Source organism: Corticium candelabrum, chromosome 1, assembly GCF_963422355.1.
Source record: "Corticium candelabrum chromosome 1, ooCorCand1.1, whole genome shotgun sequence".
NCBI classification, from domain to species: Eukaryota; Metazoa; Porifera; class Homoscleromorpha; order Homosclerophorida; family Plakinidae; genus Corticium; species Corticium candelabrum.
In genome coordinates this window covers 6954120-6974925 of record NC_085085.1, presented here as the reverse complement: position 1 = coordinate 6974925, position 20806 = coordinate 6954120, and the positions used below count along the sequence as shown (strand labels likewise).

The 20806-nt window shown below is 39.7% G+C and overlaps 5 protein-coding genes across 5 annotated transcripts in view; 3 read left to right on the top strand and 2 right to left on the bottom strand.

The window, feature by feature from the left end:
* LOC134197130 (putative aminopeptidase W07G4.4) overlaps positions 1 to 881 on the top strand; it is an 11958-nt gene extending 11077 nt beyond the window's left edge. Inside the window, 1 exon segment of the mRNA XM_062666398.1 lies at positions 669 to 881. Coding sequence (XP_062522382.1) covers positions 669 to 803 — 135 coding nt within the window. The 3' untranslated portion in view covers positions 804 to 881.
* Positions 882 to 2661: 1780 nt separating this feature from the next.
* Positions 2662 to 8401, top strand: LOC134180388 (charged multivesicular body protein 7-like). The gene is made up of 8 exons (XM_062647542.1): positions 2662 to 3385; positions 3753 to 3815; positions 3874 to 3922; positions 5245 to 5364; positions 5435 to 5539; positions 7216 to 7255; positions 7319 to 7390; positions 8136 to 8401. The coding sequence occupies exons 1-8, from the start codon at positions 2676 to 2678 to the stop codon at positions 8321 to 8323; spliced, it is 1347 nt and encodes a 448-aa protein (XP_062503526.1). The 5' UTR covers positions 2662 to 2675; the 3' UTR covers positions 8324 to 8401.
* LOC134180407 (small ribosomal subunit protein bS18-like) lies at positions 8396 to 9857 on the bottom strand. The gene is made up of 6 exons (XM_062647561.1): positions 9756 to 9857; positions 9632 to 9696; positions 9459 to 9575; positions 9336 to 9402; positions 8595 to 8654; positions 8396 to 8534 (listed from the first exon to the last, which is right to left on the bottom strand). The coding sequence occupies exons 1-6, from the start codon at positions 9841 to 9843 to the stop codon at positions 8476 to 8478; spliced, it is 456 nt and encodes a 151-aa protein (XP_062503545.1). The 5' UTR covers positions 9844 to 9857; the 3' UTR covers positions 8396 to 8475.
* Positions 9567 to 13303, top strand: LOC134180397 (probable E3 ubiquitin-protein ligase HERC4). Its single transcript, XM_062647554.1, has 7 exons — positions 9567 to 10042; positions 10101 to 10406; positions 11668 to 11890; positions 12024 to 12145; positions 12227 to 12412; positions 12472 to 12501; positions 12665 to 13303. Exons 1-7 carry the CDS (start codon positions 9886 to 9888, stop codon positions 12847 to 12849), a joined length of 1209 nt encoding a protein of 402 aa, XP_062503538.1. The 5' UTR covers positions 9567 to 9885; the 3' UTR covers positions 12850 to 13303.
* A 57-nt stretch (positions 13304 to 13360) lies between these two features.
* LOC134188783 (uncharacterized) lies at positions 13361 to 14547 on the bottom strand. The gene is made up of 4 exons (XM_062657016.1): positions 14497 to 14547; positions 14356 to 14430; positions 14052 to 14245; positions 13361 to 13728 (listed from the first exon to the last, which is right to left on the bottom strand). The coding sequence occupies exons 1-4, from the start codon at positions 14514 to 14516 to the stop codon at positions 13361 to 13363; spliced, it is 657 nt and encodes a 218-aa protein (XP_062513000.1). The 5' UTR covers positions 14517 to 14547.
* Between the last annotated feature and the right edge of the window lie 6259 nt (positions 14548 to 20806).

Below are 20806 nucleotides of genomic sequence, written 5' to 3'. Positions count from 1 at the left end.
CCTCCTCCCCTCCCCTCCTCCTCCCCTCCTCCTCCCCTCCCCTCCTCCTCCCCCTCCTCTCCCCTCCCCTCCCATCATCCTCCCATCCTCCTCCTCCCCTTCCCCTCCTCCTCCTCCTCCTCCCCTTCCCCTCCTCCTCCTCCTCCTCCTCCCCCCTTCCCCTCCTCCTCCTCCTCCTCCTCCTCCTCCCCTTCCCCTCCTCCTCCTCCTCCCCTTCCCCTCCTCCTCCTCCTCCTCCTCCTCCTCCCCTTCCCCTCCTCCTCCTCCTCCCCTTCCCCTCCTCCTCCTCCTCCTCCTCCTCCTCTTCCCCCTCCTCCTCCTCCTCCTCCCCCTCCTCGTCCTCCTCCTCCCCCTCCTCGTCCCCCTCCTCCTCCCCCTCCTCGTCCCCCTCCTCCTCTCCCTCCTCCTCCTCCCCCTCCCCTTCCCTTCCATCATCTCCCCTCCCAACATCCTCCCCCTTCCCCTCCCCTCCCCTCCTCCTTCGCCTCCACCTCCACCTCCCCCCCTCTCTCTCTCTCATGTTGGTGTGTGTGTGTGTGTGTGTGTGTGTGTGTGTGTGTGTGTGTGTGTGTGTGTGTGTGTGTGTGTGTGTGTGTGTGTGTGTACATGTGTGCATGTGTGCATGAGTGCGTGCATGCCTGTGTGTTTAGGACATTGCTTGTGTTTAGCATGGAATTGATTCAGAGCGACCACTTCCCTACTCTCATATTGACATAGCTGGCTCTTCTGGACCATATCCTGGCATTCCAACTGGTGCACCAGTTGTTGCTTTATCTGCTCATTTCTTGCTAGGACGCTTTTGAGAATTAACTGCTTAGACACACTTTGTTGCTAGTGTGTGATTTGAAGTTGCAATGAATGGTCAACAATTTATTGCTGTAGTCTTGTCACGATGATGTGAAAACTGTTTGACTCACGGGCTCAAACTTTCATTCATTGAACTTTGCTGCTATTGTGTTTGTTGGTCATAGATATCAGAAATCTATGGTTACGAGTTCTCGCTAACAGACTTGGTCAAGCATTTGGTTCACCTGTGGTATTTGTCCCACAACTGTAGTGTATGTACTTTGAAAATGTGAAGTAGAACATTGTAATGGTAACAACACTGTATAAGATGTGTTGATTATGTCACGTGTAATCGATGACTTTTGAAGTGTGGACCAGCTATCGGGGGAAGAAAATGGGCTCACAAAGTCAGCTGGTCGTTTAGGTCTTGTATTGTGACAGAACAGTTTGTGGCTTCTTACATCTGAACAAAAAGAGTACAATGTACACACAGATATGTGGTTGTTGGTATACATGTTTCAATTCATAAGTTCTTCTACATCTTGTAGGAACAGAGTTTACAGTTGTAGAGCATGGAATTAAGTGAGACTTTAAGAGGTATTGCAAATCTATGCTCATGACAAAGAGAACAGTAAATCAAGCAAAATGAGAAATATCAATCAACTGGATGGTTCAATTGTCAATCTCTTTGCATGCCTTGGATTACCACAAATATTCAGGAAGATGACTCTTAATTAACGTTTACATTATTTTCATCAAAACGTAAAAGCAATTGTTTTCCACAAACTGAGACAAGTTTGAATGCTTATACTGTATCTCTAGAATAGAACAGCTTACTTTGTGAGATCACTAGAGCAATGGGTTGCTCGATCACCACAGTAAGGGATGCTGCTTGACATGCGCACTAGGTCCAAGTTTCTGTCAAAATATTTCCTATTCTGGCTGAAAACTTCACTTAATTTTAGACTGGCTCTGTTCAAAAGCCCAAGTGTTCTTCTGTATATCCTCTTCTCCAGTACAATAGTCATCTGATAAGTCAATCCCAACTTAATAAAATTCCATATGGTTTGCATCGATCTACAATCCCATGCAAAAAAACAGCCGATAATTTATGACTTTGTAACAACAACTGACTTTTTAATTAAGTTAGAAGGTAGACTGCACGAATTCTTGGTTAGTCTTCTTCATTCCACAGAACTCTAGATGAAAAGTTGGCGTTTCATCATAGTTGCAACTGTTCTTGCTACCGTCTACAGTTAATTGCACAGTCTTTAATTTATGCTGAGATATGTCACAAAGTCATTGTCAGCCTTATAAGTATCAAAATCAACGATAGATAGACAATTATTGCTTACAAACTCCAAAACCTTTCTCTCGTGCTTCTCAAACTTAACCTACGAGTTGTTGGAAATAGTAAATGGCATCCATTTGCATGCCCTATATGCATGTGTCAGGCAAACTTAATGCATTGACAATTTTGCAGTTAACTCTCGACACAACACAACCTGATAATTTAAAATGATCCCTTTCTAGATCTGTGGGAGACACTAATAACCTTCGTCAATACTACTAATACACAACAAAGAAGGTTACTTTAATAATTACCGGCCATACTAAACGGTGTAATTGCAACGTGCAGTACTGTACAAGTACCTAAATTAATTTGTAATCTAACTGCAACATGTAGGAAAATTAATTAAACGTTAACCACTGCTCAGATGAACGTGGACTAAAACACACACCATATAGATATCTATACACACACACGCACGCACACACCACACAAGCATCATGTCTACACACGCGCACGTGTGCATGTCTGCACACGCCATCACATGACCGGAAACAAGAATTAAATGCGTTCGTACGCTAGAATACTCGCCAAGCGTATGAACAAGCAGGAAAAATCTCGATTCATGGCGTCTTCTCAGCTTCACAAGGACTGGTCTGATGATGAACGTATGAGCTTTATGTTTTCATCTTTTCCCGCCAATCGTGCGAGCAACCCAACTCACTGGGACTCGAAAGTCCATTTCTGGTGTGACGTTATCGTTTCACATTGTCGTCGCTCTAATCACTTAACGTTTACATTAAAAGACCTTGAACTTTTGTTCACAAGGAAAAAGTCGATGCCGCTTTGTCTGGAGGTTGTTCTCAGTGAGATGTATCGGCAAAACAAAATACAGACAAAACTTGAATTTATTAGGAATTCCGTTATTGAAATGGGATGGATCAAATGGACTATAGGATTAGTAATTAAAGGTGTCCGGAAAGTCAGTGGCTATGGTATGCCTGACATTCACAAAAGTGAATTTGTTGTTCTGGAAGTTGCTAGAGAAATTACAAGTGATATAATGAGTCAAATATACGAGAAGCAGGGAGAGGATCTGTTGATGAACCGCCTGCAATTTAGACAACTTTGTAAAGAGATTGAGTGCAGATTGAGAGATGAAGATGCTGAAGTAATTCTGTGTCAGTTGAGGAGAGAAAGAAAGATCAGCGAGGGTGTTTATGATGGCAGTGAGGTAATAAGACTTGCTATAAAGGATCATTCTTGTATGAGTCCAAGTTTGACAGAGTCGGATCTGGCGGAGTTTTGGTGAGAAGGAAATGGATAGAACTAGTTTGATTCTTTACTGGAATAGATAGGATCAAAGATAAAATATGTAATGGCCATTCTCATCAGTACAAGTTAATTAACTAATGGATTAACACCAGGCAGATTAACACACACACACACACACACACACACACACACACACACACACACACACACACACACACACACACACAACACACACACACACACACACACCACTGTCATATCACAATTTTCTGGAGATGTCAGCTTAATATAATCTATATTGAACCTTTGTCTGAAATCTGATTGCTAGTTGTCAGTGTTGTACAAATTTTGCAGTGCATTCATGTGTTTCTCATTGTGTTCTGTGCATGACATGTGACAGTTTGCAAACAACCAAAGACAAGCTCACAAGTGAAACAGAGAAAATGAATGAAGAGGTGAAATGGTATGATGACTTTTTGCAGATACATGTAGACTATTGGTGTGAGAAATTCTGTGTGCAGTTTGAGGAATACCGCATTGGACCTTCATAAGCAGAAGAACACTAGTGCGGTAATTGATTTTATTGGTTGTCTGTTTTGATTTCTGCATCATCATCAATTAACATACTGGTACACTGTGCAGTAGGGCCACAAAATGTATGTACAGAGCTACTAAATTTTTATGCTCGGATATTTGGACATGAAAACCAAACCGACTGACTTGAATTGAAAGTAATGATCATGTGGCATTCAAGCATGCACAATTCTCGTTGCGTTGCCTACAAATGTGAGATAACGTAGTAGACAGTGTAAAATGAATGACGGTGATACGGAGCGGAATGCAGAAACAGTCACTGGAACACTTGCACGGTTTACACTTGGAGAGTCATCAGTACGTAGTTGTAGGCTGTATGTACTACCAAATATTTTACATCAAACATATTATCGTTGTGCATGTGCATATCAAATTTTTATTTTTATATTTTGGTTAAGCTCAAAACTGGACCAGCTAATCCGAGCATCAAGAAATTTAATTGGTCTGGCCTTGTGGAAAAATAAAACAACTGTCTTTCTGTAACTTTGATGTCATATTACAAATCTGAGAGCCAGGACAAGTACAGAAGACAAGTCAGACAAACAGTCAGCAGACAACAGAGAAAATATAGAAAACAAAGAAGTGAAGTATTGTAATTAACGAATTTCTACTAAGAAGATTGAAGCTAATACTAATAAGTAGTACACTCTTTGTCTATAATCATTTTGAGAGGTGAGAATCTGAAGCAGTAAATTCTCATTTCATCTTGTCAAGCAGTCTGAAAATGTTCCTGAGTTTGTCATATTCATTTATTTAAGTGTTCTTGCACAAAAAGGCTTACATCACTGTACAGATCGAAGTGCAGTACACATGTGTTGTTGAAGTTTTGAGCATTGCTGTGTGTAAAGAGTCTCTTAGATTTGGCATTCCAACCCAAGTCCATTAATGCCTCATAGTAAGCACTGACAAGAACAGCAAGAATGGGTTATTGTTTTTGTGTTCCAGGTGATGTACTTTGTTTTTAAAGTTTTAATGGCAATTAAACTCGATGCGTCTGTCTTTTATATGTATTTCATAAATGAGTCCTATTACAACCAAGGCTACTGTGTGTTTGGGAAGTCTAATAGGGCAGTATCTTAGAGTCAATGTATACAGTACCGTGTGTGATAATTAGGTATTGGAAATGCGAGAGTATTGCTCTGTTTATTGCTACTTGCTCGTATGCCTGCCTGCCTGCTTTTTTGTCAATTTGTATACCTCTCATATTGATCATATGATGAATATTCTCCAACACTCAAAAATTGTAAATGTAACATGCTCTGTCTGTAATCGTGTTTTCCTTTATGTCTATTTCACAGGCAAAAACATCGCTGAAACGCAGCAAAGTCCTTGAGAAATCATTACAAGACAGGCAATCAGTCCTTGACACAGTACAGTTACAGCTTGATCAGATAAGGAATGCACAGACTAATCGAATGGTAAGCTAATTGCATGCACACTAGACTTCATGTACAAAAACATGATTTGGTTGCAATATTTGGTTGCTAGGTTGTTGGTGCTTTCTCTGCTGGTGCTACTGCGCTTAGAGAGCAGCTAAAGGATGGCAAGTTGACGGTTGCAAGAGTGCATGATGTCATGGATGATGTCCATGAAGTAAGATGGAATGTGGTACTTGTTGTAGCTTGAGCATGAGCTGACAAAACAGGGTAAATGAAGCTACCTTGTAACTTGTGCATGAGCTGATGAGACAGGGCAAATTAAAATTATACCTTACTTGATGATATCATGATATGTGATTGAATGTGGAGTAATAGCTGTTGGAGCAGGCAGCAACACTTTAATGTAAGCTAGTGTAAGCTGCATATTGTTTTGTTATGATACAAATGTCATCTTCCTTGTATATGGATAGGCACTATTTTTGCTGCATCTGAACATCTGAATATCTGAACGAACAATCAGTCACAATGAATACCCTGAAAGAGCTAAACACCAGGTCCAGCTTGTTGCTCGTTTAGGTTTCAAGCTAGTTGGTCTAGTCACAAGTGAAATGCAGAAATAAATATCATTTGATGTCTTTGTCAGCACTGAATAAGATTAACGTTAAACGTTTTCTATTGTCTATCTTTTAAAGGTCACACCTACTAATATTTTTGTGTCATGGCCTCCAGGCAGATGTGTAGCGACGCCACTGGTACACCATGATAGGGTAATCAGTACGGGTTGTGCATGTGTGCACCATTGTGGGTTGTTCTTTCGCACTCTGGTTGAGTAAACAATAGATCAACTACAATTGGGGACGAGGATGGCAGCACGTTACGGTCGGTTGGCCGAGTTCCAGCCGGGAGGTGCCAGGGTAGATGCTGGTTATTTTGAGAAAAAAATTCTATGTACTGCTTATGGACCACCTTAGCAAAGCTTTGTATACGCCAGTGTGTTGCACCAATAATCGGATCGGCGTATCAGTTCGTTTTATATCCAAATCAGTAAAGCTTGCATTGATGCAAGCCAATTGCTTGGGCATGTGCAGTTTTCCGTAGTGGCCATGTTTGAGTTATGTGGATAGCTTGCCCAATGCTACTTGAGTGCACCTGCCACCTTGTTTCTTCAGAAAGGCTTTTTCTCTGAGATGCTGGTAATATTTTGTAACAACAGAATCGCACCTGAGGGCAGAAAACCGTCCTGTTTATTAGGAACAATTTTATCTCTATAAAACATGAATAAACTCATGTACACTGTATATAATATAATTAGATCAGATAGCGGTATGGGCTATAAGCTTATTTGTTGTTGACTTATTGGTTATTGGCATATTAGCAAAATACCCTTATCAAGGCAGTACGGTCTAAGACTAACGCAGTCTACACCAATATATCTGCAGTATGTAATCATTTCATGAGTGGCAAATTACAATAAAATACTTTACTGACCTCCAAAATAAGACCTGTGTACACAGATTCAGGACCTGTGTACACAGATTCAGGACCTGTGTACACAGATTTAATTGTGTATGTATTCATGATTTATGAAACTGAATTTCCCGACCTAAATGGATGGCTCTCCAACTAAGTGTGGATTAGTCCATCTTTTGCTTGTAAGTCAAAGCGTACATGTGCAAGCATTTAGCAGGTTACACTGCCTTTCATAATTTGTTACAGAGATTTATGAATTACCAGTCAAAAGCATACATCATACCTCATTTGTTCTTGAAGCACTGTACCATGTACAAGTTGCAAACATTCTGAAATAGTATTGCTTGAACGTAAATAGCAGATTCAGTTATAAAACAATAATGAAACTGTATTACTGTAATTGTATTGTGCTATTCATAGACGCTAGAAGAACATCGTGAAATTGATGAAGTCTTGTTTGGTACGTAAAGAGTAGTTAAATGTCTGCTTTCTTATTCATAAAGATTTTTACTGTATGTAACAGCTGGTAATATGTCAGTGGAAGATCCAGACATGGAAGAACTGGAAAGAGAACTCGATCAGCTTGTCCTTCATGGTAATGTCTATTAATACAGTCAATGCTATGTTCAGCATTCACTTTGATTCAGTAGATATATCCAACATACAGTCATAGTTTACTCTACACAGACTGTACGACCAATGTTAGCACCTAGATTCGGTCAGCAACCACCAATTCCATGCCACCGTAAAGAAACCCTCATTCACAGGTCACACACCGGGTAACCCTGTCTGTGTGTACAACAGAAAGCTGCCCTCAACGTGGCAGAGTGTAGATAGTCTCAAACGCAAATTGTGGTAAGGGTAGTGCTTTCCAAACCTTTGATTACAAATCAGTCATGTTTGTAACATCAGGAAGGTCTTAAACACATCTAGGCATTGCTAGAAACTTTTGTTAGTGAGGAAAGACTGTAGTGTATATATTGTAGTTCTATGTGTGATTTGTCTTTATGTCTGTAAATGAACTATGGATGTAGTAACCACCTGTCTGGACACACAATGGGCCTGGAGGATGCAGCAAGTAGGTGTGGCTATTGTATAGATTAAAGGTTCACTAACATTCAGCAGTAACATGTTTTGCACAGTCAGCGACCTCTAGATGCACATTTTTCTATGCCAAAAGTGATGTGACAATTGTTTTTGTTAAAAATAAGTCTTCACAATTTTGACATTCGGATGGATCTCATCTGCAGTCTTGGTTGCTGATGATGTCCAGTCATAAATAGTTATTAAACTGTAACATCGACCATCTCACTTAATTAACAACATTTGATTGTTTCTAGACTGTGCTGCAGGAGAAGTCACTGAAAATCTGGAAGACGTTTTACCCTCAGTTCCAACTGCAGTGCCATCGAGTGCATATCCTATGTCCAACAGCTACTATTCATCTCACAACAGCCAAAGACCCTCTCAATATGAACCATCTAATAGGCCGATACAACACCAGGAGAGAGTAGCTGAGTTGGCATGACACAATGTCACATTGTGGCTTTTGGATGTAAACCATTTAATGATTGATATCAAATACCATAATGATGACACAATTATTTACATCAATACCTCAACTGGCTTCTTATGTATGTATACTATATAGTACGTATTTTTGTTGTAGTCCAGTCACATCTAGAAGAGCTGTGGGTCGTTCATGTATTGTGGCATCTTTGTTGTAAATGGCATCAAACCTTTATACACAGTGTTGCATCAGATAATTGTTACACACATTGACTGTTAACTCTGCTCACCCATCCAACGTGACCGCTTTATTTGTGATGTTAACTGGCGCTGCCGTCGACCACATAGCCCTACAAACATTAGGGTAGACTGTCATGTGTATGAATTTTATGTCAGTACAAAACCCAACAAATTCTGTGTGCACTGCCAATACATTGAAAATTGTAATAATTATGTTGGATTCTATTTTCATTACTGTTACACAACTTTGATGGCTCTGGACTATACAATGCTACCAGTGTGGCTGTGCCAATAAAGCAACAGGTTCATAACTAGAGCTCACAGAGCACATACCCTGTAGACGCTGCATTTCCTGCCATGAAAATGAATTAGCATCGTACGAGAACCTCTCCTTGTGCTGTTGTGCCAGTTCCTGTATGACGCTAGGCAGACAGATCCGTCATTTGTTTCCAAGTTGGATGACCTAGACTGCATATGGTTGTTACATCAAGCGATGTGCAAGAGAATACGAGCAGGAAGACACACACATCCGAATATTAACTGTGGCAGCTGGAGCATTTGCGAATTGGTAAGCATAGCTTAAAAGAGTCACTAATGTATCAAGTCTCCACTACAAGTTAACACTCCAGTCAAATAGTGGTAGATGCGAATGACAATTAATTAACATTCGTGGAGTGAAACACCACAGTCAAGCAGACCCAGACTGGTCTGACTGGTAGAATACAGCTTTAATGTTGGTGGTCAGTGTGGTTAGCCTTGAAGTACAAGCATACAAAAAACATATACTCCACCTGTAATTTTTCTTCCCAATATCATGCCAGTCATTGGAGATACAAATTGACTCAACAAACGAACGTTCTACAAAAATCCCGACATACATTATGCAGCTAACAATTAAAAACACTCTCACTTACCCTGTAATCAAATTCTAAGTCGTTGGAACACATGCAGTTAGTTGGGCATAAGTTAACACGTGGTATTGCACGCACTCCATCTGATCTCACAGGCCCGGATGTTTGACGTCCGAGTGGCTGGGAACACGAGCACGGTCGAGATATCAGGGGACGGCAACAATCGGTGAACTTACATCTGTCAAACTTCGATCTATATTCGTCGTTCTCCGCCGAATCCTGAACCGTCTCGACAACGTACCTAACAACTTTTCTGCTTATAGAGGTCTATTGGTGGGCAAGCTGCTCTTGTTTACTTACCTGTAACGTGTATATTTCTGACGTAAGAGTTTGGAACTTGGTAAAGCTTAGCAACACGAGACAATAACGTTTTCGTGGGCATCGCCATATTTGTTGGAAGATTGAGCATGCGCCGTAGCTGCTGTGTCCCATGTCTGTCTTTGGATTTGGCTACAACGGATTTCGGCAGATTTGTCAAGACGATTGCTTTTTAAAAAATCTTCCCGTTTTTACTGGATTGCTGTTCAATACTAGCAACACTAAGCTTGCCCTATCTTGGAGTACAAGCTTTGCTGTCACAGAGGAAGGTCCAGGGAATTGTTAGAATATATTAAATTAACACCTGAAGTGTTTCAATATTTGTAGAGGACGTATCTGTATGGGGTTGGACTAATGATGGGTCAAAGTCAAAATCGTGGATAAGTAAATTGGTTGTTCCAGGATATGGACATTGTAGATGGACAGATGCTACATGCCCTTGCGGTAGTGGTGGAATGGAGAAGCTGGTACTTTACTCGAGAAAAGACAAGTTGCTTTTGTGGCTTACAGAATGTGATGCCGAGAGCAAAGTTTGTGGGAGTAGCAATAGATTAGTTGGAAAAGTTGATTTGTCACCAGCAGCTGAGATCTGCTCTATTGCTTGCAACAGGGAACAAATATGGGCAAGCGATGGTAAGGTTGTTGCTGTTGGTCATGAATGCATGAATTAGATGGAATTAAAGCCCTGTCCACAGAATGGATTGCAATTGGATCACGATTCGATCGCGATCCTGCTGTGGATCGTGATCCGATCGGGATAGCGAGCATCCACACTGCACTTTGAAAATGCTACCTGCACCTCATTTCTGTATCACATGACTGATGAACGATGTGTACGTGTGGCTTCTTTGCTTGTGGAAAGCGTTGATACAGTGACATAAGGTGAGTGAGAGCAAAGACAAGTGAGGAGTGTTAGATGTTCCGACTACGCACCTAGCGTACGTGGAGGTAATGTCCACTATTTCTAATTTGATCATGATCCAAAAACCACCTCCCGATGTATTGGATTTATCGTGATTGGATCGCGATTCAGTTGCAAGTGTGGACAGGGCTTAAGAGACCAAGTTGTTGCATTATTTGATGCTATAGACCAATGGTCTTGTGCAAGCATGCTGGTCTCAGGTGTGAATCTATAGAGTAGCCCATTGGGCCTGGCCCCAGCCAGCCTGACGATTCAGATTGTCTCATCCAGAGTTTAGTGCACACTTGTGGAGACTTGATATAAACTTAGGTGGGTTTCCAGTATTACTCTGATGGCAGACCTATGGCGTGCATTGTAGGAGTTGGCATATGGCTCAGCTGAAAGGACATCTTGGGCTCTTCCACAAACTCTTGGATCAGAGCCTGGGCATGCATTGTACATGCATGTGTTTGCAGCCACTACAATGTGTGCGTGAGTGTCTGTCTGTCTGTCTGTCTGTCTGTCTGTCTGTCTGTCTGTCAATACATATATTTTCAAACATTGAACTGTTATACACCATCTAAGCAAAGCAACTAAATACTACCCAAGCCAATAGGGCTTGGTTTTACCTACAACTATTTATGTTTATGTGGCTGTCTCTTGAAACAATCTTCTTTATTTTCCTGTCAATCACTCTGGCATTTGATTGTTGTGTAGACACACAGGAAAAACCAATCTCCAGTATGTTTTGAAGGTTGATGCATTTAGCTTTCCGTCTTTGTCTCTTGATAGCTGTGACAGTTTGTCTGTTTGTCTGTCTGTCTGTCTATCTGACTGACCATGTGTGTGTGTGTGTGTGTGTGTGTGTGTGTGTGTGTGTGTGTGTGCATGTGTGCATGCACATGTGAGTTTGTGCTAGAGTTGTGGTTATTACATCAGGTTTGCTAAATGGACCCACTCAGTATTCTTGCTCTGTTTTCTTCACGTCTGCAGGTAATGGTGCAGTGTTCACTTCCTGCTTTTCACCTGTATCTGTTACATCCAAAATTGCAGAAGAAACGAATGACAATTCACAAATTGTTTCTTCAACAGTGAAACCTGTCTCTTTGCAGAGACTAGTATCTTTTTCTCATAGAGTAGTCCAGGTTGCTTGTGGTATTGATCACACTATACTGTTGACGGCAACTGGAGTGGTGTATAGCTGTGGCATTGGAAGGTATGCAGCGCTTGCATGTCTGATAATTTACCGACTCTTTATATCTGTTTCACTCTCTTTACCTGTGTATGTTTGTATGCATGTCTAATGATTGTTAGGTGCTAATGGTCATGTGCACGTTTTCTTCTTGTAGTCGTGGTCAACTTGGTCTTGGAGACATAAAAACGCATACAACTCCCCAGGTCATTGATCTCTTAGGTGGCATCAATGTAATCAGAATTTCAACTGGCGGTTGGCATTCTCTAGCTTTGACAGGTAGCTATGACAGTTTCTTTTTATTGGTTAACAACCCAACGCACTAGCTGCTTGAAGAATCATGTTGGGTATTGGTTTCAGACTTGGGTAGTGTGTACAGCTGGGGTTGGAACTCTAGTGGTCAGTTGGGTGTGTCTGGTGATGGAAAAGAGGACAGCAACGACTCCATAGGAAAGTTTGGGGCTTTTCCAGAAATGGTGGACTTTCCGCTAGAATGTGATATTGTGCAATTGGCATGCGGTTCAAGACATTCAGCTGCTGTGACGAGTAACAACGTTTCTGCTGTGTGGTTGTGTAGAATTGTATTTGTAATCTGTCACTTACAGGAGATGGCTTATTGTTCACATGGGGCTGGGGTAAGATATCTAAATATATTGTTTATAGGAATTAATGACTGTGCATGGGTCTCGCGTGACTTATTTGTGGAGGAAATTTTTTAGGTAAATAGGTTGATTAAGTGGTGGTTGTTTGTCTTTCCTGTTTAGTCTTTTTGTTTATTAGTTGTCTAATTGCTTGCAGGTGCTTATGGTCAGTTGGGTCATGGAGACACGTCCAATAAAATCTGTCCGACTATTGTACAGAAACTGAAAGATGACGGTCTGTTTGTGGCATCAGTTTGCTGTGGGTCATGGCATACGCTTACGATTACAAAGAATCTTGGACATGGCTGCAGCAGTGCTGATAGTACTTCACTTGACTTGTAGGCACAGAGACAGTAGGTCTACCTGTGTTTGAAGTATACTAAAAAAACTGAAATTTTTATTAACAAACTTTGGTTGGATTACAAAGAGTGGGGCTTGTACAGGATTTTTGATGTAGTGCTACTGAGACGAGACTATAGATATATGGATCGACACACAGGCAGTCAATCATTCAAACAGATAAATGTTGGTTGCGTCTTTGAATCTATTGACAGACAGTCTATCAACTTTATTATCAGTCAGACTATCATTCATGTTTATCAGTTTAATTGAATCAGGTTGGGAGTAAAGTTGCATAATTAACATTTAGTCTTGTGCGAAGACTCAGAAGACACAGTTTACAGCAATGTATTTACTATTTTGTAACTAAATTGATTTAATAGTAAATTAGACAACGTATCTTAGAGTATGTGCGTGTACATGAACTTTGAATATGTCAGTATAGGAGCAAGGCGATGTGGCAAACACAACTGCTAGTGATCGAATTTAAGTTAATTAAGTCAAACAGTCGGACTCAATGCGATGGTACTCTTCGCTCCATTAGCATCTCATTACCATCGCTATTTGTATCTGCTATCAAGTCACTTGGTGATGCAGACATTTTTGGGCTGTCAGTTTGATGTTTTGTTCGCATACGTTTTCTGTCAGAGTCTGCTGGTGTGTTCCACGTGTTTCTTTCTCCTATTCTTTTTGGATTGAGTAGCATTACGCTGCCTCTTCGTTGGCCGCCGTCACCAACTTTGCGCCCTTCATGATCAAGGTCGAACTCTTCGTGCTTTTCAGTTTCGCGTGATCCACGCGGTCGTAGTGGCGGTTTTCTTGTAGAATTTTGTTTGAAATACGTGTCCAAGTCGTCAGGAATTTCCATAGTTTGCTCACGGACTAGGACGAGATTTTAGTATTTGTAGAGATTACTATTAATTAAATTATACGTGAAATGGACTTTCACACAATTCAAGTGTATGATCAGAGTGTATAGTCTCTGGTGCAGAGGCCATACTATACCGTAGTCTCTAGCAGGCGACCCGATCGTTTAGATACGAACATATGCTTTCTATTGGTGATAAATGAGTCTGAAAGCGCAGACTTTTCAAATCACTGTCAAAGTAGGTATATGATCTGACTTACTTTGCAACGCACATTACTTGTGCCGGATTAATTTTATAGTAGCTTGCTAGTGGTATATTGATAATTTAATTGATTACCTTTTCTGACTTGTTGTACTCGAGTGGCCGTTACTGCTGGGTTCTTGATAAAGTCGTAGGAGCCATCTAGATCCAAAGTGACAACTGAACGCGAAGATGCGCTGTCACCAGTCCTAGACTTTGAATTTCTGAAGTCCATCATGTACGGTCGTCTGTCTATTTGAGTGCGCGTGTTTCTCTTCAAGTCAGAGACGCTGGAGATGAAAATGATAACATCACATTATTTCACAGTATTTTACATAACACATTTAACTAATTAATTGCTGGCCAATAAGTTATACAAAGAGGAATAACCGGCTCTTACTACTTAGAAACGAGAGGTAGTTTAGATGGATGACGGTACGGCTTGAGAATGATTTCATTACCTCGCGATCGACTACTACATGACAGAAGCGAAGACGAAATGAAACCACGTACCAAACAACTAGCTTTGTTATGTTCTCACTTGGAATCGCAATTGGACATATCTTACAGCCCTGATTTAAGGGCAGGCAAGAAACGGCAAGAGACAGACTAAAGTCGCAGCAAATGACTGAAATTGAACTCCCCATGCTGGATACATGCTAGCTGATCACGTGGTACACTACAGGGCTAGACCTTACAGCAGAGTCAACTAGACAATTTTGGGTCTTTGTATTTTGATCTGAATACAATTTTCTCACAATCGATTTTCTTTAATTAAACCTGTGTACTATTAAATACATTAGGCAAGCTGTCTCTCATATACTATCTCATTGCAAATTCTGGATTACAAATTCCTGTAATAACGCAGTCAACGCCGTCGTTATCTGTAAAAACGATACTATGTTATATCGTTTGCAAGACTGACACGTAATCGAACAGCAACATGTCAATTGACCTTCTTTAGCTACATGTATATACTGTGCTAGTACTACTACCTAGACAGTGTATATAATTTTAATTTAGTAGTGGAGACATAAATAATTAATATTATGGTGTATTTGAAAAATTGTACGTAGGCACGTATACGTACAGTACAATGCTGTCTAGCTATAGTCACATTAATATTGCAACTGCTTTTCAAATCAACATGTAATATTTAACCTAATGCGCACCACACTGTACCTATTCAGTGACGTGTATGTCTCGTCTTCGCATCACACTAAGACACTTATTATTTTTAATTAAAGTGTCAACATGAGATCGGGACACACGTCACTGAATCTAGTAAGTATAACAAATGTTGATATTTGCTGTGTGATAAACTTGATGAATAGAAAGCTTTAGTACAATGGAATGCATTGTTAGTAGTTGATAAATAATTATAACTTTTGAAATTGATTATTTTTAATAAATTTTTAAGAGAATGTTTAGCAACAATAAATTTATTTGAAGACAGGAAATTGACATACATAATTTAAACTTAATTTATTTTAGATTTAAGTATTAATTCATACATAGATATTGTGTCGCTTGAGTTGTTGCATTTGGAGATGTCACGTGACATGTCAGTCCATTTTAGGTCAGAGAGTTAAAGTTGCAACTATTGTTAGCTGTATTGACAGGGCATAGTACTTCAAGACAACTGAAAAAGACAAAAGGTATGAACATGATCTGTTGCACTGTTTATATGCTAGTAGGGTTGGCACGCAATGTCATTTTGAGCGAGTGTTTGAGTGTTCAAGCAATGAGGTAAATGAAGAGAGAGCTTTTAAGTACAATAACAAGTGGTGAAGCCTTCTTGTTTTCTGATGGTGTGCAGCAAATAGGACTCGATCAAGTCATCTGAATGGGAGGAAGTGATCTATTGCTGGTGTAGTGAGTATAGTCTTCTATTAATTAAACACAGTGGAGAACAATGCAATCTTAGAAATCAGAAGAATAATTTAGCATTGCATTTGTGTGCTTAATCGATGTAGTTAAAGTAGACAACAGCAGACCTGCCAACCTAGCAGTGTCAAAATGCGTGAGTTTGCAGGAAAAAATGCGTGAGTTTAAATTTTTTTGGACACGCCTACAATAACATTAATATCAATAAATTTATATCGTAATAACTGTTAAATAATATATAAAAAATAATATCTAATCATCAAAATTTAAGTATTTGCATGCCCGGTTGAAGTAGAAACCATTAATTAATTTAATTATAGTGCAACAAATGTATAACCGATTGATTAATGTGCCTAATTAGCGACACACAGCGTCAACACCAATTACTAAACATTAGTTAATTAATCAAACACAGAACTTGTACTGTACGTACTACTGCCTGTTATAAAAATCTAAGAACAAAGTACATGCACATTTTCGTGGCTAGTTGGGATGTTCTGGATTCTATTTTCTTGTGGCCTTCTTCAATCGCTTTTCCAGCAATACATATGGTGATCAGGTAGCCAGTCCCTCCCCTTTTCCACTTCTGACCGACTCCACCTTCCCTATGTCGGTATTTTGAGCAAGTATGTTATGGGATAAAGAGAGGGGCTGGTTCATAGAAATTGATATTGGGCTATCAAGTATGTGCGTACACATGCATGTACTAAAACTGTAGGGTACAGTTACACAGAACAGGCACGCCCATCAATTTGGTCACACCCACCAATGGTCAGAATGCGGGAGATTTGATGCCAAATGCGGGTAGGTGGGAGAAGGGTCCCAAATGCGGGAGTCTTCCGCTCAATTCGGGAGAGTTGACAGCTCTGCAACAGGTAGCTAGCTAGAAAAGGGTTGAGAAAAAATACATACTGCAACTAGATCAACATATATCAATATCATTATGGTGCAATTCCTCTTGAATTTCCGATTTCATTTGCGTGCTGTAATTCTTTAACCCGTGAATACATACTGTGCAGACATACAGAGTTTTCTACATTTGTTATCAAGAGCTTACGGTGACAGAAAACATATGATTTTATAGATATTTTTAATATTATATATTTTATTGTAGTTGAAGAAAATATTAATAATAATTATGATAATTATATCAACTGCCTCAGTTGGAAAATTATTCCTGCTATGCTGCTGTGCAGTGTGGTGTGAGAGGGTTTAATTAACGCGTTATATTTTCCAGTGCCATGCATCGCACATTACATTGTGGATTGTACACTATTTGATTATAATTAATTCAATTAAGTATATTGTACATAACCTACTAGGCTACTACGTAGATGATCATTATTGCAGGAGAGTTTTACAGTGTAAGCAAGGTATGACCAGTTAATCACTATACTTACAGTTGAAGTTTTTAATGCTATATCATTGATGTCTAATGGTTGATATAGATGTGCACATTGTTTGTGGCAATAATTTAATTTTAATTTTATTTATTTATTAATCAAGCAGATTGAATCAAACGACACATTGCTTGTTTGCTTCGCTGTTTACATTCTAATTATTTCAGGTAAAATAATGATATGAAAATGATCACTAACTGGCACGTTCTTTATACAATTGACATCAGTTGACTCTCATCTGGTCACGTGGGAATGTCAGCAAGGCTACAGTAAGAACAGAATCTGGAGAAAATAAAGCTCAGTTTAAACATAGAATTGCTCAACTATCATGCAGGTATTGTTCTCTGACAAGTTTTGCAACATGTTTGAAATAATAATTAATCATTTATTGATGAGATTGGCTGACATTGATGTTAGGTAGCTCTTCTTCCAAGCCATATTGTTGTACTTCTTGTTACTGATCTGGTTCGGAGATATGCTGCATGAGATAAGGTCTTACGTACAGTACTGTATGAGACACTTCTGTTGCACTTAGAGAGGTCATAGAAATGTTATTGTTTGATTATCTCTGCAATGATGTCTGTGGCTATGTTTCTGGTGACACATTACCTGCAATTGGTTTTGCACACTTTATCATATTTGCAGCGGTGTGTGACAATGTAAGAGATCAATGCAAATAGGGTGCTGTAGAAAAATGATGTGCTGTTTATGAAAATGACAATATGAAATCTTAGGCAGGAAATAAAAGGGGGAGGGGATGAATATGAAAACATATTGAGTTCACCTTTAGCAGATGATTTAGGAAACATTAGATTACGTAGAAATGTTCTATTTCAGACTATAGACTGTACCTGCCCCAGCTGTGAGGGTGTGTGAGGAGTATATAAGAGCAAGCTCACCAGCTCACTTCATCAGTATCGAGGATATCGGTCATCATCATGTTTTCATTCTTTTTGTGGTCATTCAAGTCATTGCTACTTCTGGCGGTCAAAGTGAGTCAGATGAGAGAAATCAGCAGGTTATGATGATTCATGAAGTATCAATTAAAGATGCCACAAATTTTGTACTTGATTTGCTTACTGAGTAGACATGTGTGCCTGCTGGTGTTCCAGGAGTACCTGGATCGCCTGGGTTACACGGATCACCTGGACGAGATGGATTGAAAGGCAAAAAAGGAATAAAGGGAGAAAGAGGGTTAGTTGGAGATGTCGGTGGTAAAGGTAACACTGGGAAGATAGGTCCACAAGGTTTGCAAGGCTTACAAGGTCTACAAGGAATAAATGGAGAAACGGGAAGGAAAGGAGAAGCTGTGACACTCAACTGGAACAGTGTGTGGGATAGAAATGATCAGACGGACAGCGGTCTGATTCAGGTTATTCCAAATCAATTTGTGATTACAATTATCAACGTGTGACACGTTGATGTTTCTTTTCAACAGAGCTTAATCTTAGGAAACACGACAACAATTCAGCTCTACATGTTGCATATGCAGGAAATCTCAGGGTTTTCTGTACCAGTGGTTACTGCTGTTTTTGATGGTATTTTACATTCAACGGTAATGAATGCAGTGGACCTATGACTATTGAGGGAGCTGTGTATGGTCAACCGGCTAATAATCCTCATCGTCACAGACAGATTGAGGGATACTGTGAGAACATTCAAGCAGGTCAAGTCACAATTGGATTCAACATCGGGAACTGCAGGGGATACTCGACATACGATGGCTATACAGAATGGGAATCGGTATCTCGCGTTATGATTGCAGAACTTCCTCCATTACAAAAGTGACTGAATTAGAGAGGAATTAGAACTTAATTGCATTCAGTATAGTTTGCTGTATGTACAGTTCAAGGTAGCTGAAGTGGGAGGCTGAATGGTGCATGTGCATGTCTCTCTTTGTCATATGTGAGTGTTTGTATGATTAATCCAATGTGTAGCTGCAACTACCAATCAATATCATTTGTCGAAGTCACAGAACAAACGGTTAAACGTTACCGAGAGATATAGTCTATCCCAACCTTCCTTTTGAATTAAGTTGTATGAGCTGACAGCAAGTCAGTGTGCTGAATAATCATAGATCTACAAACTGCAAACAAATTTTTAGTGTAGTACAATATATCTACTATAGTATCCGAGCTAAACCTTGGTTAATTTATAAGTAAATACATAGCCCCGAATGTCCATGATTGAATGTGATTTCTGCATTTTTTCTTTGAACTTCTATCCTATTGAAATGTTTTTACACATTTGGCTGTTAGTGTACAAACAACATTTAACATTGTAACGACGCTGCGGTCAAGTTGTGAGTATTGGTTTTCGAAGTTTGTGTTAAAACTCCCTTCTATCAAGATGCTGGTGTATATGAGATAATACAGTTGCTGTGCATTCAGCTTTGCCTTTGTACAAGGCAAAGGAAGAGTAGCTGACATGGCACCAATCTAATGGTTTGTGTAACATTTACATTTTCATAGTTTTTGTGCAAATTTGTAGATGGTGAATTGAATTATGGGCGTGGCAGTCTTGTATTTGTGATGTTTGAGTGTTAGTGAGCATACTGTAATTTAAATAATACACTTTTCTCAGTGCTTCTTTCCTCATTCCTCAATTTAGCCAAAATATGTCAAAATGAAATTGCACTAATTTGTTGCACATTTCAACTTTAGCTAAGGTATTATATATGAAGTGTATTGAAATGCACGTGTAAAAGTGTGCCACACACTTTTTTCTATTCTGTCTTAATCCATATAAAGATCTCAAGAGATATATAAATATTGAATTGTACAGAAGTGTGCCACATACCATTCAACTTTGCAACGACAACAACACCTAAAAATTGGGTGATGACACCTTAGACACACACACACACACACACACACACACACACACACACACACACACACACACACACACACACACGCGCGCGTGTGTGTGTGTGTGTGTGTGTGTGTGTGTGTGTGTGTGTGATCAAAATGCAGGGCTATTGGTTCAATCTAATGATGGAATTCAATGCATTAGCAGAAGTAATAATTACATAAAACTTCAGGCGAGACATTCCTATGTCAAAGTGCAAATGTGTTCTTCTTTGTTAGCTATCAACTGATGTTTGATGCCTCCATATGGTAAAATGCATGCTACAACTTGAACTGCTTACAACATTTGACAATTATTATTGGGGGTGATACTGGATGAGTTATGCAACAATGCCACTGCCGGGGAGGATAGAATTAAGGAATTTTGCAAACCTGTCAATTCTGTTGTGTCACATGTAGGTGGAAAAGTTTCGTCAGATAAAGTTTGGATGAAAACAGTAGACACTCAGCTGATTCCAGTACTATCTTATGGTAGTCACCTCTGGAATATTGACCCAGCTTCTATCGCAACAACTGTAGACGCAGCTTATCGGAAAGGAATTCGACGTGGCTTTGGAATGAGATCAAGAGAGTCAATACACGAGAGACTTAAAGAGTGTTATATAGAAGCTTCAGAGAAGATCAAAAGACTCCAACTATTATTCATGGAACAAGCAATTCACTCCGTAAATTACCTTGTACAAGAACTGTCATG